At 47.0% G+C, this 26,807-nt stretch overlaps 1 protein-coding gene across 5 annotated transcripts in view; it reads right to left on the bottom strand.

Moving 5' to 3' along the window:
* Window positions 1-26,807, bottom strand: part of LOC119180191 (uncharacterized) — a 218,774-nt gene that overhangs the window by 143,418 nt on the left and 48,549 nt on the right. For 4 of the 5 annotated variants that reach the window (XR_012885119.1, XM_037431334.2, XM_075869894.1 and 1 more), the window contains exons 3-5: window positions 21,953-22,027; window positions 20,553-20,640; window positions 15,762-15,962 (exon numbers count right to left, since the gene is read on the bottom strand). Coding sequence is in view for 4 of the 5 variants with exons in the window: in XM_037431334.2 (XP_037287231.1) it covers window positions 15,762-15,962; window positions 20,553-20,640; window positions 21,953-22,027 (364 nt within the window). In the remaining variant the exon portion in view is untranslated. Of the gene's footprint in view, window positions 1-15,761; window positions 15,963-20,552; window positions 20,641-21,952; window positions 22,028-22,615; window positions 22,708-26,807 lie in introns of all 5 variants that reach the window. The other variant, XM_075869895.1, reaches the window with a different exon arrangement.

The following is a 26,807-nucleotide window of genomic DNA, read 5'->3' on the forward strand; positions in this document are numbered from 1 at the left end:
GTGATGGCAGCTGAAAGCCATTAAGACGCGTTGGGCCTTCCACGTCACAAAGGCTGAGATAGATGGAAATCTTTATTTCGTCAGAAGGCAACTGTGGATGATTTTGTGCTAAATGGTCATCAGCCCGTGAGGAACGGTTTTAGAATTCCGTGTGGAACGGTTTTAGAATCATCGCGATGCCCAGAGCAAACTTCAGTTTGGCCAACAGCAGTGGGTCCTGGCAAAAGTCGCTGAGCTGGATGAACGATGCACACTTTGGCAAGTTCACCTCTTTCTTTTTTGCATGTGCGACGTACTTTTGCACGTCACCTCAGAGGGTTATGGCACGTTCAATGACGGGAACATTTTCTACCCAGCGATGAGAAGCGAAGTTGAGAGGAAATGTTACTTGGCCTGTCACAGTAGAGAAGTCTTCCCTTCGCGCTGGCGCATCATGAAAAATGGCACTGAGGCTTGAAAGGAGATTCTCTAGGCCCCACTTGCTGGCAACAACGCCCGCCCTGTACGCGTTATGTATGGTATGAAGTCCGCAAGTGCCCAGGTCCAAACACTGAACTTGATGGTTCTGCTGCAGGTATTCCTGCATTCCTCTAAAACACTTCTGGTTTACATTGGGGCCATCCATTGACAGCTGAACAGCTCTCGCCAGCGGCAAATCTTCCAGGGCACCCAGAAGCTTCTCTTGAAGGTCTTCGGCAGTTGAATGTCCCATGAACACCGACGTATAAAACCTCGTGGTCACGCGCTCGGGCATTGTGCTCCAGTAGCGCACATGAATGTCCATTTGTTTCTTCTGCAGGTAGTCGTTCAAAGACTCGTCGAACAGAACGGTGTAACCATCCGACTGCTCCAATTCGCGTTGCAGGCACGAAAGAAAAAACGGCCTCAGACCATGGCACACCACGTATGCAGATTTCCTCTCACTGCAGGAAAATGCCTTAGCGATTTCACTGTCCGGGAACATCATCTTGAAAAGGTCCCCCGTATGTGCGGACGATTTGTAGGAGTAGTGCGCCGTGACCATTTTCAGGGTCCACAGTATCTCCGCGTCGACCACACTCTCATGAGCTTTGCACAGGCTGCTCACATCAGATGACGTTGAACTTGAAGGAGTTGGCTCGATGCGTTGCTTCTCAACAGCTGTGAAGTGGCTCCGCACAGTACTATGAGCTGTGGTTGCTGTCATGTTCTCCACATGCTTTGCGCTTTTCATGTGACTTTTGAGGGCAGACTCCCCCATTGACGACACGTCCAATGTTTTTGCACATACCTTGCGCTTAGCTCGATGCGAGTTCAATGTGTCCGGAGAAATCCACTCTTTATAAGCAGCACCGGTTAACCACACGTGCTGGAAGTTGCATTTTCCCGGCATATTGCAGCTGCAGCAGACGACTTGGACTATCCACACACCATGTTTCCCACTACACCGGTAGGGTAGGCTTAGCTTTGGTCGTCGCTACCGCTGCAACCACGCCAGACTGTCATACTGCGCAGTAGCTACAGGAGTGGATTGAATTGGATGCCTTGCTGGCTCCAGTACATAGTTGCCAGGCGTTCAAGCAGAATCCGCTAAAATTGGCTGAACCGAAGCCCATTGACGAGATTTAAGGAAATTTAAGGACCTGAAAAAATTCAAGGGTTTTCAAGGCCTTGAAAATGCTATTATCAAATTTCAGGGTTTTCAAGGGTTTCAAGGACCGCTACAAACCCTGGGTCAATTGGTGTTTTCGTACCTCTGTTGCTCTGCGCGACGGGCGGCGGCTCGAATGAAGTTTTTTGGGTATCCGTTTTTCTTAGGTCCCCAATTACGTGGGCCTCTTCTTTCTTCCACTCTGTGTCATTAGAGCATAAGTTCCTTGCTCTCTCGAGTAGCGTGGTCACAACCGAGGCCTTGTGACAGGCGAGGTGCACAGTTGGGTGTACCAGCATATTACAAGCTGGCTATTTTAGATCATCACTATGCGAAGGGCTGTAGAGATTCTAGGAGGCTACACAGAGAAGTTACGAAACAGGTGTTTTGGCCAGGAATATAAAAGGAGATAAACCTTGTGCACAAAGTTGTGAAATAATGTAGAAATGATGTACTAGTGTACTAGACAATGAACCATGTGAACAGTGTGAGCAGTGATGGGAGGTAATAGGCCAGCCTGTACACAAGTGATTGCAAGTGATTTCACCAGCAGAAGACCAAAAGGCTGCACCCCTGAGGAAGAGATAAGCAGTTTCCTGATAAAAATCTTTTAGAAAGGGGGCCAATGTCATGAGTAAAAGGACGCCAGGTGTGCGCTAAACGTTCAAATGTGGCATCGCTGCACGATGCCCAGATAGTGCGCATACGCGCTACATTCACAAACGGGATTGGTCGGAGGAAAGCTTGAGGTGCACGACCTAAGTCGTTGTGGAAAACCCCAAAAGATGGTTAAGAATGGTAATAGTGCAATAAAAACGAGGACACAAAGAAGGCACAAACAGTTTTATTTTGCGATACCGAGGCTATTTACAGGGCCAAAAAGACAATAAATATGCACACATCTATTGCATGGTAGAACATCATTATTACTAGGCATCAAGACGTACACCAAGAAAATCAAATTATTGTCTTGTCAGCACGATAGCAGGCATGCTAATAAACTTGTCACCCATCTTTCCTATCTCCCCAGCTTCTATGATTTTACGTGTAAGCTGATTTCTGCTTCATGCCAAAATTCTGCATATGTCAAAGAGAGGAAAACAGCCACACTTCTTACAGTGCACTGCTAAGAAACCGCCTGCCACATTTCTAACATTGTAATGGCGTTCATGCAGGCACTCATTTAAGCAATGACCGGTCTGACCCCATGTAGCAGCGACCACAAGATAGCAGCAGACAATGCACTACACACAGAGCACCATCAATAAACTTGTTTTTGTGCTTTGTTTGGCCCACCCTCTTTTCGTTTACATTTCCCGTCATGATCTTGCACAGCCATTACAATTTATGTGGCGCTGAAAAAAGCACATGCACCTTGGCTCGCTGCACAATCTTTTTCAGGTTATGGGAAACCGCGTGTACGTAACGTACTACCCATGTGCGATTCCCTCGCTCAATTGTCCTCGCAACAAGATGGGCTACGTTCTTGCAGTCCTTCAAAATACATTCAGCCACGAAAACTAGCAAAGGCTGTGGAAACCCTGCATCCAGCAGCCTGAATCATTGCTGCTTGAAACTGAATTGGACCACATGGTGGCAAGACTTCTTTAGGGCACTCTTAAAGCAGAGCTTGGCAATTCCTCTTTTCACTAGTTTTGAATGCGCTGAGTGGTAGAGGAATATAGGTTTACCAGCACGTGGCTTATCATGCCAACAGGAGTGATCCCAAAATAAACTGTTGAAAGTTGAGCTACGTGTGTGAGTGTGTGTGACATGTTTGTTTTTAAGCAAAAGGAACCAAAATGTGAGGATTTCTTGTCCTGCCTATAGCTTGACAATATCACTGTGAGGTGACACTAGCGTAGCAGCCATTCTTTGTTAATTTTCAGCATCAAATTAGATTTAATTCTGTGTTTATGAGACAAAAGCATGCTTGCTGCCGAAGATGTGATGAACGATCTGCTCTTTTCAACCACATTCAGAAAATTTTTTTCGAGTGACAGACAGTTCCTTTATATCATGTAACTATATCAAAAAAGAATGACACAATAAATGTCAGAACATAGTTTAACAACCATGCTAAACAGTTGTGAGCAACACGAGCGCAGGCGAAGTCGATCAAAATTTAAAAGTTGTGCCTTTTGCGGCACTGCGCCATCTGTCAAATGCAGAAAAAATATTGAGCTTATAGTGCCACGCCAGCCAAGTGGCATGAAAACAAAGCAAAAAACAAAGCACTGCCACCCTAACGATGTGACACGCACCTGCAAGGTGCATGCGCTGCTACCCGACACTGCGTTTTTTTTTCTTTTGACGATCGACCTGTATGCTAGCAAAATGGACGGTTTTAAACTTAAAACCGGTCAAGCATTCGCTGCAGCCTGAGAACCGAGCAGCTGGATGATACTTTCAGCGTCAATTCATGCACGTTGGCTTGTACACGCACTATCAGCACAGCACCTGCCGAAACAACTGTCGCACGCAAGCGGAGGGCGAAAGAGCATCACCGATACGCTCTTTCGCTCTCCTCCTGCGCGCGGTTATCCCTCATTTTCCTACCTTCTCTCTGCAAGATTATTGTTCTTTTTTAAATAAAGAATCACTCACTCTGTGTGGATGGTGCTACAAGAAAGGTACGTTGCACATTTTACATTTCACGGGCCAAAACAAGGACAGTTTCCCTTTGGGAGCAAAGTTCTCGAATAGACGCTGCATAGTCCTAACACAAAATTGAAGGCGAGCAGCAGTTGGACAGCGAACTTTTTAATACCGTCATGCAAAGCTTTTGCTGTCATAACTCCCGTGACTTTTTTTTTTCTCTTGAGTAATAAAGTTTCTCTCCGAATTAGCGAGAACTTTTCTGAAAAAAGGTGGGTTCATTGCGCGCGTAAATACGCTACTTCAACGATGCTTCAGGCCATACAACATGCTTCAAAGTCGAACGCTCTAGACCACGAGAGGTTGTATTGGACTGCATTATGAACTCTAAACGGCGCCATGCGCAACCTGAAGTTGTGCAACTCAAGCCGTTTTACGGGCGTCAGAGAACCTGAGGACTGCACTTCTTACTTGATTATTGCAATTTCTTATTTGTATTTATTGCTTATAGCACTTTCATCTTCTGTTAAAACATTGGGACTGTACTGGACTATTGCTTACAGCATGCCGAATCTTCAGTGAGCCCGGTGCACTCTCGCTTACAATGCCCGCACTGCGTGGCACAATCCGCACGCAATAAAGATCAAGTTCTCTGTCAAGCATTCACTGTGTGCTGACATACATTCCGCTGCTCTACGTAAGTCGCATACCTATAGCGTGGTGACCCGGATGCGATGGCTACTAACACGAGCCCAACAGCGGACGACGCACAACCACAGCAACCACAGTCAACGATCGGAAACGAGAACCAAGCCCACACCGCAGACGTGGAAGCGGTTTCCAACGTGCAGATGCAGCTGCCATCGTTTTCGCCGGAAAACCCAGTGGTATGGTTTACTCAAGTAGAAGCGCTATTCAACTTGCCCCACATAAGTTCACAACGATGAAGTGCTTGCTTGTCATTTCAACACAGCCTTCGGAGGTAGCAGACGAGTTTGACAATGTTTTTTAAGCAGGCCCCACCCATCCGAGCTACATGAACAGTTTGAATCCTCTGTTCTGATGCTCAAAATGGTTCCGGAATGCAGCCACCTGCAGTAACTCCTGAAAGCCACACAGCTTATAGATAGACGACCATCGCAGATGTTGCATCGAATCGCCAGCTATTCGGTGGCGCCATGCAAAACTCCATAATCCCGCTGCTTCGCAAGTTGTTTTTACAAAGCCTGCCCCGAAACCTTGTTCCTGTCTTGGCTACTGCTGGTCACATGCTATTAGTGAAGTTAGCGAAACTCGCTGATCGTATATACGATTACTCCCCTGCTGCTGCGTCAGCGACCACATGACACCCGACACCGAAGTGCGGCACTCTGGCCTTGAAGAGAATGTGGACCAACTTGCTGCCTCCACCAGTGCAATGCGGACTTTGACACCTTGCCGTTTCCGTGGTAGCTCATGTTCACGATCCCGCTCAAGAAACAACTGTGACGGCTACTGCTAGTACCACACTTAGCACCAATGCTATGAAATGCCGGGAACCGTGTCCCTGGCAGGAAAACACAAATTCGAGTCGCTAATGTTGGCAAGTGACTCACATGATGCCACACTGATAGGTAGCTAGGTCTGCTTTACATATCACACAGAATAACAGGACGTCATTTCCTAGTCAACACTGGTGCCGAGATGAACGTTATTCCTGCCTCACGTCTCAATGGGCAATGCACTGAGAGGGCAGCATCATTACAAGCTGTGAACAGTCCCGCAACTGCCACGTTAGTACAGCACTCCCTAGCTATCAACTTGCAATTGTGCTGCACATTTCGGTGAATATATATTGTAACGGGGAGTATTTAATAAGTTAACGCCGGTTGGGCTAACACTGCACACAGTGGGCAAGAATGCAGGACAACAGGGCAGTGCAGACGCGGCCCCACAACAACATCATCGTATTCATCCCTTCTGCGTCATTTCTGCATCTGTACCTGAGGTACCTTTCTATACCTGTGACATTACACAGGGCGGCAAAGCACCGTCCCGGTGCCTGCTGTTATTAGACGGACGGGTCACTGTGATAGGGCTTCAGGCGAGAAACATGCACAATGTCACTTCTGAATGTAACAGTGGGGGTTCGTAGTAGGAGAAATTTCATAGGTGACAGGTGTGACTTGGCACAGAACTCGGTAAGGCCCAATGTATTGCGATAAAAGTTTCTCGCACAGGCCGACACGACGGGATGGCAGCCACAGTAGCACAAGAGAGCCCGGAGAAAAATCGACATCCCTATGTCAGCTGTCGTAGAGCGACTTTTCTGCTCTCTGGGACGACGAGAACCTGGTGCGGGCTACTGTACATGCGATCAGAGCACAGGAGATAGCATCTTGTGCGTACGAAGTGGTGGACGGAAGGTCATGCGCAAGCAGGGTATCAAAAGGTAGTAAGGGATCACGGCCAAAGAGAAGATAAAATGGTAAGTAGCCGGCAGTTTCATGATGCGACGAGTTGTAGGCAAAGGTTATGAACGGAAAGGCAGTGTCCCAATCGGTGTGGTCGTCAGAAACATACATAGCAAGCATGTCCGTCAGTGTGCGGTTGAGGCGTTCAGTAAGTCCGCTAGTCTGAGGATCGTAAGAAGTCGTAAAGTTCTGCCGCGTAGCACAGGATCTAAGGAGATCGTCAACCACACGAGACAGGAAGCAGCAGCCACGGTCCGTGAGAAGGAGCGCCATACTGAAGGATAATGTCATAGAGTAGGAAATCTGCGACATCCGTTGCGCGGCTGGTCACTAACACTCGAGTAATTGCATACCGAGTGGCATAATCCGTAGCTACTGCTATCCATTTGTTTCCCGTTGCCAATGTTGGGAAGGGACCTAACAAATCCAAACCCACCCGATGAAACGGCTCTGCTGGGACTTCAATAGGTTGCAGGTGACCGGCAGGGAGAGACGTAGGCTTCTTCTGACGCTGGCACAGGCCACACGCTGCAACGTAGCGGCGAACGGAACGATAAAGGCCCTTCTAGAATACCCGTTGGCAGACGCGGTCATAGGTTCTGGAGACACCTAAATGTCCAGCAGTTGGGGCGTTGTGAAGTTCTTGCAAGATGTCCTTGCGCAGATGACATGGGACGACGAGCAAAAATTCCACGCCATCGGGCTGTAAGTTGCGGCGGTACAAAACGTTGTTTTGAAAAAAAAATAGGCTCAGTGAAGGATCTCTATGCCCGGATTGAAGACGGTCAATCATCGATAGCAGCGATGGATCTCGGCATTGTTCGTCGGCTATTTGCAGGAAATCTCTTATGGCTAGGATGTTTGCATCAGCTACCAACTCGGAGGAGTCTGGTGGATCAACAGGGTGTCAAGATAAGCAGTCGGCATCGCTGTGAAGCTTGCCAGACTTGTACACTACAGAGAACTGTACTCCTGCAATCGCAATGCCCATCGCCCGAGTCTTCCTGTAGGATCCTTAAGGGTTGACAGCCAGCAGAGCGCATGGTGGTCTGTGATGACTGCGAACGTGCGTCCATATAGGTACGGACGAAATTTTGGGATAGGCCAGATGAGAGCCAGGCACTCTCGCTCAGTAATTGAATAGTTCCTTTCCGACTGAGAAAGTAGGTGGCTAGCGTACGCTATGACACGGTTTGTGCCGTTCTGCATTTGTGCGAGTATTGCCCCTATGCCATGGCCACTTGCGTCGGTGCGAAGCTCTGTTCGAGCGGCTGGGTCAAAATGGGCCAACACAGGTGGTGACGTTAGCACAGAAATCAACGACGCAAAGGAATGGTCTTGGTCTTCACGCCAAGAAAAAGCCATGTTCTTTTTGAGGAGATCTGTGAGGGGCCGAGCGATTTCCGCGAAGTTGCTGACAAAACGGCGAAAATATGAACAGAGTCCCAAAAAGCTGCGGACTTCTTGCGTGGAACGTGGGTCGGGTCGACATTATCAAGGTACTGGTGTACGACCCAACTTTATCAAGGTCGGGTCATACACCAGTACCGTCAACAAGGTGGCCAAGTAGCTTTATCTGACGACGCCCAAAGGTGCACTTAGACGCGTTCAGCTGGAGGCCAGCAGAGCGAAAAACGTCAAGAATGGCCGAGAGACGTAAAAGATGGCTTTCAAAGGTTGGCGAGAAAACGATGATATCGTCTAGATAGCACAGGCACGTCGACCATTTTAAACAGCGAAGGAGGGAGTCCATCATGCGTATAAAAGTTGCTGGCGCATTGCACAACCAAAAGGCATGACTTTAAATTGATAAAGCCCGTCGGGTGTTATGAATGTTGTCTTCTCGCGATCGCGGTCATGGACTGAAATTTGACAATATCCAGATCGTAGGTCCAGGGAAGAGAAATACTTAGCACCATAAAGGCAGTCAAGCGCATCATCAATTCGAGGTAGAGGATAGACATCCTTCTTGGTTATTCGACTGAGATGGCGATAATCGACGCTGAACCGCCAGGTGCTATCCTGCTTTTTAACAAGCACAACAGGTGATGCCCAACGACTGATCGAAGGCTCTATGACGTCTTTGTCGAGCATTTTCTCTACTTCCTGCTGGATTATTTGGCGCTCTGAATGAGACACGCGGTAAGGAAGCTTATGAAGGCGACTGGCGTCGCCAGTGTCGATACGGTGGGCTACGACGCTCGTGCGGCCCAAGGAACAATCGTCGATATCAAAAATGTCGAGGTAACAAAATAGAAGACCACGGAGTGCTTCAACTTGGGTTAGTGACAGGTAATTTGATATCATTTTGTCTAGGAAAGCTCTATTCTGTACGGCTGCAACAGGTTCGGCTACGGTCTTGATGTCAGGAGTGAGAGATAAAATTGTACATTGCTCCAGAGTGGAGAGTTCTGCTAAGGCAATACGTTGAAGAATGACCTGGGTCGACACGGAGAAGTTGAGGACAGGGAGAAGCGTCTTGTTGTCGCTAATCCTCACTATAGTATGAGGAAGTATGATGTTCCGAGAAAGGGTCAGGTCAATGAGTGGAGCTGCCAAGTAGTCTCCATCAAGAACAAGTGGAAACGGAGACATAGAAAGGTAGACAGCGGTCTGAGGTAGTAATCGTAGACACTCCACGGACCCTAGCTGTGTCCGAGCTCCAGAAGGGACATCAGAGTACAGTGAAACTTCGTTAAACCGTACCCGCGTAAACAGTAGTTTTGTTTTAAAAGTAGTGAAATCAAATCCCCGACTCGGCGGCCATTGAACATACTGCATTTTGTATCCGCATAAGCCGTACCAGCTTATCGCGTATGCATCGGTTAATAAGTAGTTTTTCCAATTTTCGTTGCGCACTCGCCGTGGCATGTCGTCCCCCACTGGGCGTCCCGACAGAACAGCAAGTCCCATAGATTGAAACACGCCTCGCTTGTTTGTGTTGATGATGATGGCGGCTGTGTTGGTGAGCTTGGATTTTTCTGCAACAAGAAGCACTCGGCCGGCTAGGCCTCTGGTGTTGTCCACGCGATGGCGCTTTGCACAAACACGCAAACATGATGTGCGCTTGCTTTGCTTTTATGTTCCTTTCGCGCCGTGCATAGGTGTTCTCTGGTTGATCCGTGCCGTACAGCTCTCACGTCGTTTTTCACGTGTTGTGTATGTGTGCTTGTGCTGTTTCGTACTTGCATCATGCCGAAGCTGGGACAAAAGCATCGAGTGCTGAAAATAGAGGAGAAATTGGACATAATTTGTGCTATTGAAAGTGGCACGAAAAAAATCGGCGCTGGCACGCGAAAAGGACCTGCCGTTAACCACGGTGTGTGGAATTTGGAATTCCAGAGGGAAGTTGCTCCGCAGTGCTGCTGCAACTGCAAAAAGGTGCCGGCTACGCGGTTCAGCGTTTTCGGATGTAGAGGAGGCGCTGGTGAAGTGGCTAAATGCTGCACGGTCAAAAAATCTGCCTATCAGCGGACCCCTCCTCGTGGAGGAGGCCCTGGTTTTCGCCTCGCAGCTCAACCATGTACTTCGTGTGCAGTAATGGCTGGCTGGCCAGATTTAAGGTGAGGCACGGCATTACCACGAGGACTGTTTCGGGAGAAGGTGCTGCTGCTGAAGTGGATGGCGCGGAGCAGTGGCAAAATGGTCAGCTGAAGAACATCTTGGAAGACTACGCACCTGATGACATCTTTAATATGGATGAATCGGCGCTATTCTTTAAACTGCTACCAGACAAAACGCTCGCGTTCAAAGGCGAGACGTGCACCGGCGGCAAGCATGCAAAAGACAGAATATCAGTGGCGTTTTGCGTAAACATGACTGGAACCAACAAAACTCCGCTCCTCGTGATTGGAAAGTCGGCGAAGCTTAGATGTTTCAGAGGCGCCCGGTTGCCATCAGGGGTCATTTATCGGAGCAACACCAAAGCATGGATGACTGCAAAACTCTTTGAGGGGTACGTGCGCCTCATCGATCGCCTTTTTGCGTCTAAGAACAGAATAGTTGTTATTATTTTGGACAACGCTATGGCGCACGTCGCCCTGGACAACCCGACGGCAGTGAAGTTGGCGTTTCTGCCACCAAACACAACAGCGATTGCCCAGCCCTTGGACCAAGGCATCATTCGAGCTGTAAAACAGCTCTACAAGAAGAATCTGCAGCGCAGATTTCTTCTCGCCATTGAATGTGGCCAATTATTCTCCATCGACCTGATTGGCGCGATTCACCTGTTCGAATACTCGTGGCGGCAGGTTGAAGCAATGACAGTTGAAAATTGCTTCAAGCGTGCTGGCTTCATTGCGTGTGCGGGCGACGCAGATGACGCCAGTGACACCATCGACCAGACTTCGAACATTGTAGACGAAGCTTGCAAAACTCTGCTAGCTGAAGTGCTGGAGCGGCAGGGCGTTACGGAAGGCATTTCCTTCCCCGACTTCAGAGGCGCAGACAGTGATGTGCAGACATCTCCAGACATGTCCGACGAAGCCATTGTTGCCTCAGTTGTCGAAGTGTCGCCAAATGATAGTGATGAGGACGACATGGAAAGCGACAACACGGGTTGTCTGATCCAGGTCCGACAGTGGTCGAAGCTGCGCATTGCTCCGGCCAACTACGGTTTAACGAGGTTTCACTGTACAAAGGCAACTGTAGCTGTAAAGTGCTGGTTGAACAATCGATGAGGGCTGAATGCGCAGTAAAGAAGACAATGCCGAGAATCACGTCATGTGGGCAAGCGTCTAGAACAGCGAAGAGGACTGAAGTGTGAAGGCAGGCAACAGTGATGGGGGCAGTGCACATACCAAGAACTGATGTTCGGCTGCCGTCGGCTACTCGCACAGTCGAAGACATGGCAGGGGTAATAACTTTTTTCAGGCGGAATCGAAGACGTGAACTCATAACGGATATGTGGGCACCAGTGTCTATTAGAGCTGAAATGGTCAGGCCATCGATAAGAACACCAAGTAAATTTTGTCTGGAATTAGTGGTCGGTAGCGCTTTTTGGTCCGAGTGGTATGCAGCGCCACCTCCAGGAGCTGCATATGTTAGTTTCCCAAGAACTGCCCAGAATACGCCGGTGACGGGGAGCGACGGCGTTGATAGGAGCGCGGCTGGCGACCCTGAGGCGACGGCGAGCGGCTGGACCGGGTTCTTTGGGCGACGACATCGGCGTAGGATGGTTCGGAGCGTAGCGTAGAACGGCTAGGTGGAAGGTCCTTAAGGTGGTCATCGGCAAAACGAGATGGCGAATACTGCTCACGATCCTGTCGGTTGTTGTCTAGAAAACATTGCCGGAAAGACCATCTGTGGCGGCAGTGGCGGGAAATGTGGCCAATGCGATGGCAAGAGAAGCATATCGGTCGATCATCTTGTGTGCGCCACTCGGATGGATTTCGGTAGCGCGATGTGAACCGCGGGACTGACGCGGCAGCAGCAACAAGTGGGGCGGCGAGGTAGTGAGCTTTAGGATTTATGGGCTGCGGTGTGTGGCTGGAGTTTTGGGGAACTAAGACGCCCATGTTGGCAAACTCTTGTCGCACAACAGCCTGAATAAGAGATATTGGGGACAAGTTGTCAGGCAAAGAGGGTTGATAAGCGAAAGGAGCCATGGCTTCAAGCTCCTGGCGGACAATTCTTGTGATGTTTGGAGGATTCACGAATGGACGTGGCACCATAGGGTCCTCGCAGGAAGAATTCGCAGCAGTGTTCAGGAGTTGGGAAAAACGTTGAGCGATTCTTCTGCTTTTGGCTTGTTCGAACCACCGACAATCACTGACAATTGAATCAATGATGGTACATGTTGAAGGCATCGTCGGCTATGCCCTTGCAACACATTGCTGACCTTGTCTAGTTTGGTCATGTCTTTGTCAGCCTTCCGACACAAGGCGAGCACGTCTTGGATATAGGTGACATACGACTCGGAGGAAGATTGAACTCGTGACGCGAGTTTCTGTCTGGCTGCCATTTGTCGAGCAACTGACCAGCCGAACAAGTCACGGAGCTTCTGCTTGCATACGTCCCAACTCATCAGGTCTTCCTCGTGCGTCTCGTGCCAGGCGCATGCAGTACCTCGCAGGTAAAAGATGACGCTGGCCAACATAAGTGTCTCATCCCATTTGTATTGCTTGCTGACGCACTCATACAAGGCGAGCCACTCGTCAAGGTCAGTTGTGTCGGTGCCGCAAAATGTACCTGGATTGAGAATATAGGAAGGGATCACAGGTGACGAAGCAGGCGTAGACTGAACGGACAGCGCACTGCCTTCAGGCATCGTGGCGGGACGAAGCTGACGTCCGCTACGGAGATCCAGAGTCGGAATGTTACCCAGCACTTCCACCAAAAATATGTAACGGGGAGTATTTAATAAGTTGATGACGGTTGGGATAACACTGCACACAGTGGACAAGGACGCAGGACAACAAGGCAGTCCAGACACGGCCCCACAACAACATCGTTGTCTTCATCCCTTCTGCGTGATTTCTGCATCTGTGCCTGAGCTACGTTTCTATACCTGTGACAATATCATCACTGATGTGCGTTTCACCACACTTGTAGCGGACTTTCTTATGAAATTCAGTGTGAATGTTGACATCCGATCGAGTCACCTGTGGACTGCACTACCAGCTACTACTAGTGTGCAGGGCATCCTTGCTCCTGAATCGACCTCCATGCCAACAGCTTCCAACTATGAAGCATGTACGTTTGCATCCACTTGGTCCGATTTTCCCAGAACGGACAAACCCGAACAATTTGGAACAACCGGTGCAACACAATGTCACAAGTAGACCTCCAGTGACTGCATTGCCACGGCGGGCAGGGAGTTTGAGCATGTGCTGCAACTAGGCACTTTTCACCCATTATCCAGAAGCTGGTCATCGGCCCTGCACATGGTACTGATGCATGGCGACTGGCACCCTTGTGACTACTATTGCACATCTGAATGGAGTTTAGGAGAACCTATGGTGGTACTGCATTGTGACACTGAAACAAATACAAATCAGACTACAGTGAAAACTTTATATAGTGAAACCTGATTTTATGAATTTTGGAACCTAACAAAGCAATTTCCCTTCTCCAGCAAGTACCCATAGGTACCACTGTGCTCATCAGCTCGAATGAATAAAGTTTTCAAGCCAGTAAATTTGATTTGTTGAAGTTTCTACAAAAATGAATGAATATAAAATGTAGCAATTTCTTTCATTTTCTAGCATTTTGCGTGCAGCCAATTTCTGCCACCTCGTACGTCTCCATAGAACTGATTCGCATTTACAGCCGACGTGCGATTTTTCGGATGCCCGAAATTCTGGACAAGCCTGATTTTCCAGCCTCATCTGTGGCACCGTCAAGTTCCCCATAGAGTCAATGTATTAAAAATTCCGAAATTTCGTATGTTTATAGCCTTCGGCATCCCGTTTTCCGGATTTTTACTATTAACCGCCAACCCAAAGTCGCCACCGACGCCGCCATTTTGGTGGTTTTCATATCCTCGTGCCGCCAACCACCACGGCTGCCGTAACCTCGAAACCGCACGTGTCAATCTGTTGCCAGCCCTAGCTTAGCGGCTTAGCCAAACCAAACCTCACTGTGTTCATTCACGTGCTGTTTTGTCAGCTCTGCGATCGTCTCTGCGGTTTATTGTTTGCTGCAACGCGATATCTTCAGTGATCCCGTTTCTCGACCTGCAGCATCCACCCAGTTCCTAGCTGTTAGGTGCTGCGCTGTTCGTCGAGCGGATTCACCGTTTACAGCAATGGCACAGACTGCTCCTTCATCTTCGTCCGCGCCTTTGAAGTGCACAAAGCCCTGTCGTAGGCTCACGTTGGGAACAGCTACGCTGTTGAACTCAGGTCTGCCATCAGCATGCTAGTGGAATCTTGGAGGGCGGTTACGCAAGAGACTCTGCAGAAATGTTTTTGCCACGCGGGCTTCACACTCAACGCCGAGACCGCCGTCTCGCCCCAAGAGGACAGCGTGTCTGACGAACTGTCATCCGCGGATGTTGCCTTAACGATCTGCGCGCTGCCAACGTGTCGATTTCAGCCGGGATAACCTTTGAGGGTTTCACCAACGCTGACAAAGACTTTGAGCTATGTGCGGACTTGATCGATGACGAAATCTTTCATCAAGTTACGGAGGATTTCGACAACTCCTACACCGAAAATGAAGAGCCATCTCCTACACAGCCAACAAGATCGGAGTTGACGCAAGCACTGATGACACTGTCATCGGTGTACAGCGGCAACATGACATTGACTGAAATTGAGGCAGACATGATCGCGGGCAAACGGAACGCCTTGCAAAAGAAAATAGGTGACTTCTTTGGGTCCAGTTGCTGATCTATGAGATAGCGCCGGCCACGTCACTTTTTTTTTATAAACGGCTCTTTTCAGAGCCACCTAAACGATGCAGTGGCTTAATTGCTAACGGAATCTTGTACTCTGGCCATTACTCTCTGTCAGCAAAAATTATCTACAAAAAAAGGTGCGTTTTCAAGTACATTTGTTTTTCCGGGCTGCCCGATTCTCCGGACATTTTTCACAGTCCCTTGAGAGTCTGAGACATTAGATGTCGACTGTACCTGTGCCCGTGTGCTTCAAGTTTTCAACAAATTTGCCCTCGCACTGCCAATCGCTAGTGTACTGGTTAGCTCCATTGGTACAGCGACCACCCTGGAAAGGCGTTGGTCCAGGGTCCGACACCCGGACCAGATGAACTTTTCGGCAACCAAGAGGCTTTTCTTTCTGAGATATCTGCGCGGATTTCCTTGTGGCTCCGTGCTACAAACAGGTGGTTGTCTACTTTCTATTTTTTCAATCTCCCGCCACATTGAAAGTCTCCGCAGAACTCTGTTGCATGAATCTGCTGTGTCTGTAGGGTTTTGTTGTGTCTGAAAACCGATTTACTGATTGCAGCAGTTTAACAGGTATACTATTCAACAAATAGGAGTTCAACTACGTATTGGTACACTATTACATGAATGATATCCATTGTGATATGAATTTACTACTGTAATAAACCCCTCTATTAAAGAGCCAACAGTACGTGTAAATAATTAAATAAAACAAAAATGAGAGAACATTCACCTGCCACATTGTCATGCTGGCTACCCACGGCGTCCACGATGCTGGTACCACTAGTCTCAGAGTCTGAGCTGCTGCTGGGCACCAGGGTAGCTGACGAACCAGTCTCGGGGGTGTCCGACACTGCCCACTGCTCATCTCTTTCTTCTAGCCTTGTGACAACGACGATAGGTGACAACATTGGAGATGTACCGTCACTCGTAGCTGCAAAATCAAGGAGGTCACACCAGCAGTGGTGGGAATGCCTTCCAGCATTTTGGAGCAGCCAACATCTACTTTGAAAGAAGCTACCTCAGTGTTTGGAGCACGCACGGGCTTTCTATGACACACACAGAGGAAGAAAATTTAGCTTTATTTAAGTTACTGTTCTTTCAGTTAACACAATCACATTATTTCTCTATTTATTATAATTACCCTCAGGGCCCCAAATGAAAAAAGTAGGATTAATCATTATGTACAGAAGCAGTGACATAAAATAGTGAAGGACATTGCACGAACAAGCTAGCTGCAGCAGGTAATGCATAGCGTGTGCACAAACACAAACACATGTATTCAAAGCTCATTGCAGTAGAACCTCATTTATATGTACATACATGTCAAGGAACTGCCGAAAACATGAATAACTATGCACTAAATGTGGTACCCATTAACCACCAAGTACATAGACGTGCGCAGGCTTCCCATTCAAAGGGAGAGGGGAGACAAAAGTTCGTCGCACCGCCACCTTCCCTATTATGCCCCTATGTGGAGCTGGCTTTGCACCCCTCTGTGTGCATGCCTATGACCAACTACCGATTCACAGTTTTTTACGTATGCTATCACCACTAAAGAAAGAATAAATACAGTGCCACAGCAATTATTGCCTTAAGTGCCCACCACGAAGTCATTATTTTTTTTGTCAATGTTCAGAAATGAATAGCATTCTCACACGATAGTCCGATGGCACGCAGTGGCGACACTGAAGAACATTTCAAAACTACTGTAAAGTCCGGGTTACACAGCCAACGCAGCGACGAACGTATAGCGACTAAACGAATATAATCGGCAGTCTGCGATAAATGTGTATTGTGATATGCTACTCGGTGAAAACTGACAGTTTTTTTCTAGACGTGGTACCGCCGCAGAGAGCCGATTGTCTACTGGCTAGTTGCGTGCAGCGCTTCGCCTATTTGGTGTACACACCGTGCTGAGCCGCTAGCCCCCACTCTGCTGCAGATAGTGCACAGTTGCAGTGAGAAGCCTGCTCAGTTAACGCGATGATGCAAGCTTTCTGCGAGCAATGCTCTAGCAGTCCTGGCAACGAATGGAGGCGTGTTCAGGCTTCCGCCTCATGAAAGCGTGTGCTACACTTGCTGTATTGGTATTCATGATCCACAACGCTGAAATCCGCAACAGTGAGCTGCTTTCGTTTCTGCAGAGCAGTGCATACTCAACAGGGTCTCACAAAACGATTGAGGTGGTAAGCTTTGGTGCAGAGCAGTGCATACTCAACACGGTCTCACAAAACGATTGGGGTGGTAAGCTTTGGTGCCTCGGCGCTCTCAGGTAGTCACCGGCTATTAACCCCTTAACTGCTCATTTTTTCCAAAAAAAATTATGGTCGAAAAGTGCCAATTTTTATTGCTGATGTCAATTTGGATTCTACTAAAAAGTAGCTAGTCGATATTGAAAAAATATTTTCGCCGCATACTTAGTCAAATTACCAGAATAAAGTTTTATTTCTGAACAATGCATAGGAAACAAGCTGCCTACTAATATAATTAAAAGCCTTATACACAAAACAGTTAAAGCTGCCACATCTTTCTTCACTTGTATAGGCTAAGCACACTTTGGGTATTTCACTAAGAAAGCTTCGGGGCTGTGTGAAAAATTTCGAAACGCGGAATAACGCAAGGCGGCTTCACTAGAGAGCACTCGCAATGTTCGCGTCGGAGCTGGCTTCATCATCGCCGGAGGAGCTACTCATTCACCATCATCGCTGTCTTCACTTCCAGACGCAAGGTAAATATATCTGTACTCGAATCATTATCAATAAAAGTAGATGACGAAAATGAATAGCTTCTTTTTCGTTTTTACGGGCCAGCTATGAATGGGTCGCCGCCACCGCATGCCATCGTTCCATACTGTGCACAAGGCTTACCAACTAAGCGCAACCGTGTAGGGATGCGACGTCCTCCACTGCCGCTGCATGCGACGACGCTGCGGCCGGGTTCATCGTTTTCTTCGACACGGCGCAGAAATCATGCACAAGGCAGGATAACAACAAAAACTGCTTTATTAACCCAAGATGCAGCACAGTGTGACACACACGGGCTTGCAGGCCGTATAGGGAACTCCGCGAGACCGAGCAAATATGCTTGCCTACGGCGGAACGACTCCCGCACAAGGACCGAAGTCGAACGCACGAACGAGAATCCGCCTGCTGAGCAGCGTGTCAACCCATCATGAAGGCCTGAAAGCATCTGCCGCGACGAGCGAATCGTCGGGTGCAATATAGCTCGTAGGAGAGAAGGATGTCACGCGCGCCCAAAGAGAAATGGCGCTGCGTTGTGACGTAGGCCCGCGCAGTGCACCAGCGTAGCGTGCCCGACATGCCAGCGCGGGACGAAGCCGATGCTTGACTCGCCCAGACCAAGAGGCAACCTGGCAGCCATCTTGGCAAATGCCGGTGATTATGCGCGCCCAAGCTACGCAGTCGGCGCGCACGCAACAGCTGGAAAATGAGGCGCCAGGTAGGGGGGCGCTCTTGATTCCCACAATGCGAAAACTACTCTCCCGCCACAGGAGAAAACTAAAAGTTCGAGCAAATGCTGCCATCTAGTGGATGACACGCAATGCAACCTGTAAATGTGCGCTGCTCCGTTTGAACGCTAGAGGGGAGTACCCATTCCACTAGGACGAGTTCTACTTGTCCTAGCGTTTGACGACAGTTTGGGCTGGACGAGCTCTGCTCGTCCAAAGCAGTTAAGGGGTTAAGGGCATGCAGTAGGCTTAAAGCGCCGCACACATAGGCTTTTGGTCAACGATAAGACATACTGGCACGCTTTTGTGGTAGTCGCCACATCGATTTTATTCTTTGCCAATGGTTACCAGAAACGGCACCGCCTCAATCACGCGAAAGTCAGAATAAGTGATCAGCTTTTGCAGCAGCGCAAGTGTGCAAGATGGCGACCATCACGTTATATCCGTTCACGATGCGTGCTGTCAACATCACTTTCGGTTCCACAACCACCTAGTGGCGCAGCTATGGTGCAAATTGGAGCAGTATGGTGCAGTGATTTTCAGTTGGCCCAGGTTTCCCACCACGGCACCAGTGAACATTTACCACCGTGTCAGGCAAACGTAAACACACAACACATTCACTGCCAGTAAAGATATAAAGATGCAACATTCCAGCAGAGATATGGCTACCAAAGATTTCGGGCAATTCATCAAACTTGCATAAAAGGACTTCTGATGTGACCTTGTTTTAAACATGTGCATTCAAAAACAAAGGGCCCAACTCTTTCAAGCTTCCAAAACCAATTTGGTGTTTGCCTATTCCCACAAACAATTGATACTTTAGCAGTCATCTCTACAAAGATCAATTTTCAAAGCCCAGTGAGTTTTATCATTCATTTGATCATCTTACGACAAAATGAATAGTTCGCACAATAGTGATCTGTTTCGTCATCCCCTTTGCTGAATCACTGTCATCGCTATCTCATAGAGGCAAGTAATTCTTTTCCTCACTAAAGTCATCATTGCTTTCCCTAAATGTGCCGCCATAAAAAGCATGCAGGGGAAACGTGGCCATGTTTCTCAGTGAACCATGCACACGTTCTAGGCTCCAGTAGCTCCACTGGCCATGCTGCACCTTAGTTTGAAAGAAGTAAACACAAAGCAAAACTTATTCCTCAAGACATGACACTTCATGTAAAAAAAAAAAGCATGGGACTAAAGTGAGAAAACCGCGATATTTTAACCATGAACACCCTTGTCCCCCGGTGCCCGACGGCGAACCACTACAGTCGTGCTGCACAACAGACTGCAAAGGGTTAACGTATGCTGCGTCCACTGTGACTCCGTCTATCCATATGCATTATACAGTACGCTGCGCATTGCGAGAAAGGTAGCTTGTACTTGGCTTATATTGAAAAGTATTAATTCAATCAATGTCATTTCAAATGCAACTATCTACAAACTTATAAACACTTCCCATGACAATATTAAAAATATTTTGTCTGCCCACAAACTCATTACTATTAGCATTTCACCCAATCGCGGCAGCCACAAATTGGCAGCCCGGTCAGGTGGTGCTGTCTCGTGGCGTTACGTGTGCAACAAAGAAAGCACGTAACTAAAAAAGCTTGTTCAACTTCATCGAACAGGTATGGAGACACTAGCTGGCCACCAAATGCGCCCAAGTCACATGGGTCACTGTTAAGACAGCTTTGAAGAACTTGTTCACACAGAACGGTCAGTCACAGACATGGCACGGCTGATGCAGCGTGGTCACTTCCGCTGAGCGTCTGCTCTTTGCAGCTTTCATACTTTACACAAGTGAAACCAGCAGGACATTTTACCAGCTTGTACATCACGCGAGAACAGTACTGCTTGGCTGGAATTTGGTGTTGTGCTTTCTTGCTAATTTTAAACTGCCAATTTTTCAAGCATTTTCGCTATCGGGACCTTGACTGGAGTGGCTGAGAAAGCATCGAGGCACCACTACTATAACATTGTTAAAAATCACTGCCGTTGGTGCAGAAATGTTAACTGAGTATAAATGTACAACACCCAGGAGCTTCCACTCACCCAAGGATGATGGCGCAGAGTGCATCGCACCCAGGCTCTCACTTGAACTGAGATCATCCGTGGCACGAAAAAACACTTCCTTCTTACGCTGTCAGAATAAAATTTGGAAAATTAATTCATCAGAAACATCAATACAATGTGTAATGTCTTTACAGCCGCTTGTGGCTGTAGACTTATTTAACTACAGGAAACATGAACACTAAGGAAACATGAACAAGTTAACAGGCATAGCTTGCGCACTGGAGTCACTACAAGTCCGCCTTCGATACAAGGCTCACACTCGTGCCACAGCGCCAAGAGTACAGTGTCGCAGCACGTGCGCTTCCTTCTAGTCATCTTCTAAGGAGGCATTTCAGAATGGCACATCATGCAACAAATACTGTATGCTTACAAAGTAAATACTTGGTTGAATGAAGCTAGTATTTTTCTACGAGATGCGACTTCATCCCAAAGAAGGTATTAATGCAATTTATGGCTCAGCTGACATCACTGCTAGCTGTTCATGCTGACACCTTCAACCAGTTGTTCCAAAGCACTGCACAGGTGTTAACAATTATGGTAAGAGGGTAGTAAAACTTCCTTCAGGAGTTTTATCACTTGGCACTTCACTCAGTCAAGTAAGTAAGCTCTAGAACAAAACTGTACATTTTTCCCACATGAAAGCAAGACATTTCCAGAATTAGCTGTTAATGCATTTTCAATTTCATAGAGTAGCTCTGCGAAACTGCAACATACATCACTTGGCACAACGAAAATTCTAAGCGTGTATCTGCTCACACTGTGTACACTTCAACAGACTGGCCACAAAACTGTTGAACGTAGTTGTCATCAAATACGTAGACAAACTTTGGCAATGTAGTACAATGTAGGTCGCAGAAAAGGTCCTCCAAAGCACTTTAGTGCAAGATTGGAATCAGCCTCGCACCTTTATAACACTTGATCCATGCCATGTTATGCTTTCTTTTTCTTAGCTCACTTTCTGGTTTAGTTTGTCAATTACTTGCATATATTATTCATTTCATTATTTGTTGGAGTTTAACTTCCCAAATCCACCACACGATTATGAGAGATGCCGTAGTGCAGAGCTCAGGAAATTTCGACCACCTAGGGTTCTTTAACGTGCACCTAAATCTAAGCACATGGGCCTCGAGCATTTCCGCCTTGATTGAAAATGCGGATGTCGCGGCTGGGATTTGGTCCCGCGACCTACGGGTCTGCAGCTGAGAGCCTTAGCCACTAGACCACTGTGGCAGATTATTATTCATTTGTTTGTTTATTCACATAGACAGCCTATAGGAATTTCTTGTTTTGTCTCACTCTGTGAGTGATCGTGCTTTAATTCACTGCATTAAGGTTAGGCTATGGTGACTGCCCCAACAAGACAACTGTGAACCACCCACCTGTGCATGTGCTGCCTCTCGTTGACAGGCGACTGCCTGGAAATGTCTCATCAGCAGCCGCTTTTCATCCGTCATCTGCATCCAGGTGAAAAGCAGAATGTGCCACAGTGAGCTTGCCCAGGGTTCTTCAACAGGTCTCGACATCGGACTTCACTCATTTGTTATCAAGAGAAATTGGTTGTTTTTCTCCGCTATAAAGTTATTGCCTCTTTTAAAAGCACTCTAGCATATTGAATTGGCCACAATAAAATTCTCTCTCCAAGAAATCTAAGTTGTAAAATAACAACAATATTTCAGAATGAATAAAAATGTGAAAAGTGTGTCATCTTTAGATGCCAGCTAATAAACAGTGCAATAAAAAAATACAATATATGCAAGTTCATTCAAAATATACATTTTGAAGATAAATGACCCAGGAAAAGTATAAGAAGTCTACACAATGTTTCTATCAACATAGACGAAGAAAATATGAACCAAGGCGCTGCTTCATTGCTTGTGCCATGCAATGAGGCATTGCTTGGTTTTTTTTGTGAGACACAGGTGCACAATTATCGATAACTCTTCTTTTTTTTCTTACACTAAGAGCCTGCAGGTGTTCCAATATAGATGCATGCCCATGATGTGAGCAATCCTTCAATAAATCAGAAGCCCAATGAACTTAACTAGTTCTTCTAGCATCACCTCTTTCCATGAGCCAGCTCTCTTCACATAGGTTGGCGTTTCAATATATGCATCCAAGCTTTTCTTTCTTGCAGCTAGTATTGAAAAATATAAAGTCACAGTTTGGCGGCAACAGAAGGCGATAGCAACAAACTGGAATGTCACGCAAAGAATGGCAAGCAGATCGAAACGTGCAGCGCATTGCTCCCGCACAATGACACACGAAACGTATTCACAAATACAGATGAAGGCACACTAGCAAGTCTCACAGTTGTTACTTCACTGTGTTTGAAAAGTGTGCCCTTCTTACAAAGGAGGGTCGTGCAGTCAGCTCAGTGACCTTTGCACGCCCGGTAATTACAACCCAATCGTTAATCGTTCTGGTCAAAGCCCAAAGCATACAATTCCCCCACTGCGACATAAGTGCGTGCATGCACGCGCATCTACTCCCCCTTCCCACGTGGCAAGGTACATGTGCGAGATGAGCATATGTGTGTGTATTATGACGAGCGGGGCGCCGAGACGCTCTCTGCGCAACCTCGATGGTAATGCTGAAAACACTCCGTTATTTCTCCCGAGATCGGCACCACCAGTGATAAGTAGATCATATAAATAGCTTGCCGTTTTAACGTACAAGGACGTGCATCATCATGGCTCAGGGGCTAACGACACGCGCTTCAAAGTGAGACGCAACGCGTTTGATTTCGCACGCCAAAAACTATTTTTCTGGCTCAACTTTTTCTTCATTTTTTATATACATATATGGGGCATGACGGCAGTGATAAAACGGTTACATTGACGGCAAGAACCAGCCGAGAGGGTTCGTATGATTGCTACCGCAATGAAAAAATCGCGTGTAGTCCTGAAAAAGCTACGCGACGTATTTATGTGATTGTTTGTGCTGCTAAGGGCTTATTTGTTTGTCCTTTTCTCTGTCTTTAGCACTTCGCTTATTTTTTCCCCTTTTTTTCAAATGTTTCTATAATGACCTTGTTTATTTATTCTGACCATGGATGTTTACTGTTTTTGTGCTTTTTAAGTTACTTCATTCATGATGTATACCATGTTTTTGTGTGACCGCTGTGAAGCTGCCCAGTGTATGAGGTGGCCAGGTTCCCCTCAAGCTGCTCAATGCAGCTTTTTTGCCTGGTCATCCTCGCAACTTTGTTGTTGTGAATAAACAATTCAAGTCAATTCAATTCATTTCTTGCCACTCCGCAGTGTGACGCTGAGATGTGTTCTAGCAACCTTCTTGTCGTGAGGAGCTGCACAGCTGACGCCAGCACATCACGCCCCAGCTCACATGTGACCAGTAAACCTACCGCAGTGGTCTAGTGGCTAAGGTACTTGGCTGCTGACCCGCAGCTCTCGGTATCGGATCCCGACTGCGGCAGCTGCAGTTTCGATGTAGACGAAAATTCCGTAGGCCCATGTGCTCAGATTTGGGTACACGTTAAAGAACACCAGGTGGTCTAAATTTCCGGAGCACTCCACTACGGCATCTCTCATAATCATATGGTGGTTTCGGGACGTTAAAACCCACATATCAATCAATCAATCAAAGCATGTGGCGAGTAGCCCCAAAATTAGGCACAAACCTCAGCTAGTTTCCAACGGCAGGCGTTTTCCACAGCGCAGGTGTGCACCAATGTGCATGTGACAATGCCACAGGAGCAACTCCATGTGGCCCTATGTCTAATACAAGCGAAACTAAGGCTGATTGAAACTGCTTGGAAAGGCCACCTCTGCACTTTATACATGAGGCGCACCTTCAGCAATTTCCTTTTTGTAGAATAAATCTTTTCCAAGTCGAAACTACAGCTCTCTAAAATTTCAGACAATCATTACAACTCAACACTGTCTGATTGTGAAGCTAACAGTTTCATTTGATATTTGACTGGTAAAGGTTTTTTAGATTTCAGTTCTTTGATGTTACTGTAGCATAACCAAGAGTGGCACGCACTTCTGTCATGTTTGAATCCAAGCACATCACACAAAGGTTTACAGAAAATGTGTTGGGCGAATCACCGATCAACTCGCGAAGCGTCAGCAATACTTCAAATCCCTGGTTATTCCTTGAATCCCCCTTTCAGGCTAAGAGGAGGGAGTGACACGGAATGTTGTAAAGAACAGCAGAAAATGCATAACTTCGAAACAGTAGCGCCCGCTCACGTTTTTGCAAACCAGACACCACGTTAGCTACTGTGGCAATGAGGTCAACATCACTTCGGAAAGAACAAGCAACAATGGTGGGCGAGCTTCCCCTACCACGACCGCTGGATGAAAAAGCGCACGGGTGCGGTCTGCCGCGTGTTCTAAAACCGACGTGACAGGTCTAATTACCCAGACCACCACTGCGGCGCCACTGGGGGGAAACAGTTCTCGCGAGTGCCCACAAAATCACATGCGCAGCGTGCTTGCGGTAGTTACAATTTAATGCGTGCATCTACGTGTGACCCACGAAACTTTTTAATATCCGTCTAGCGTGTGCCCACCAGGTAATTACCGATATTGCTTTTACATACCTACAACACTTGCAAATTTTCGGTATTGTTTTGCCCGAGATGGCACCTTGCACACCGATCAGTTTTCGCAGAAGTAAGAATTGTGAGTACATTTTACTCTGATACTACAAGATCCCATCTAACTGATCTGGAAGAGCTACACCTATCCTAATGCATTGAAATTCATTATAGTAAATGTATGTCCCTTCAAAAAATGTTGCTTCAGATTTAATGATTTCGTTTAGAATAAGCAACCTCATCAATTGCAGTTGCCACTGTTCATTTAACGCCAAATAAGATAGACTTTTTACTTCCTCCAAACACGTCTATAGTATTCATACAATATCGTATCAGATACAACAGCCACAAAATATACTTAGCATGTGCACGGTCTCATAACAGTGGACTCGAGCCTCCTTGAAATTTCAGTGACTAACTTCAGTGCTGGCAATTGAGCGAGCAGTTATGAAGTGAATAATGTTAAAACTGTGAGACGAAAAGAGCGATGAAATGCTGCAAAATGTGAGCACGACTGTTTGTGTTGCTGCGCTTTTGAATGTTTTCGTCTCTTTCAGTCACGATGTTCTTATGATAATGCAACTTATTCAACCTTACATTCAACAGTGAACGTGTAATTGCATGAAAACGAACAATTGAATGAACAAATTGCATGAACAAATTGCATGAAAATATTTTATTTATTCTCAATTTGGGGCTGATCCTGGCATTAAAAAATTTTTTTACTTTTTTGCACCTTTGCATAATAAAGCAGTTGACAATTGCTTAAAAGCTTCGTAGGCGATATTTTCCAGAGAGAATATCTGAGTGAGTGCATATTAGTTGAGGTGCCCCATTGCGCAGCCAACAAGCATATGTTTACGTTCACACACCCCCAGCCGCTGGCTGCAAACGTTGCATTCAGGAGTTTTGACACCACCTTCCCATTTTCTCTTATCTCATTCCCGGCTTATCTCTAGTATTCTTCTAATGCCTGCGTTCAAGCCCTTGGCATCTTTGTCATTAGTTCCGGTTATTTCCAAACGCTGTTGCGTTGTGGTGTTCTGCATCTCCTGCAAGGCCATGTGGAACTGATGTTCGTTTTTGTAAAACAGCTCGAGCAACCATTCTATTGAAGAAGTACGGCTTTCTGTGGTCATTTGCCGAACGGCACACAGACTCAAACTTACATCAGCAAAACATGCAGAGACAAGAAGGTGCTGAAAAACAGCTAGTGGCCAACAAGAGTTTATATTTGAAGCAAATATATACTGGCAGTCACATGTTGAGAGCCTCTCACTGGGAGATTGTGAGGAGGGTCGTTTTGGAAAGAGCTGCGGTAGAGAAAAAAAATGGCATAAACACTCTGCTATACTCGTCTCCGTTTACTTTTTACGTTATTTATTATTGTTTTGTTCTGCCTCCATCTTGCACGCCTTACTTTTGTCTTATGTGTCTATTGACAATAAAACCATCTGTTCGGCATTTTCATGTTATCCTCTCCACGGGCACTAGCGAATCTCGATAGCACCCCAGAGCTCTTGTCTTCTTGCAGTATCCGTCATGGGGTTATGTCATTCATTACTGTTTATTTGTTCTACTATGTATCATCAATAAATCGGCACCTGTGCTCGCTCAAAGGAAGGCACATCTACTCGACTGCCCTACAGCAGCCGTGGTATTGTGATGCGTAA

Source organism: Rhipicephalus microplus, chromosome 7 (assembly GCF_043290135.1).
Source record: "Rhipicephalus microplus isolate Deutch F79 chromosome 7, USDA_Rmic, whole genome shotgun sequence".
NCBI lineage: Eukaryota > Metazoa > Arthropoda > Arachnida > Ixodida > Ixodidae > Rhipicephalus > Rhipicephalus microplus.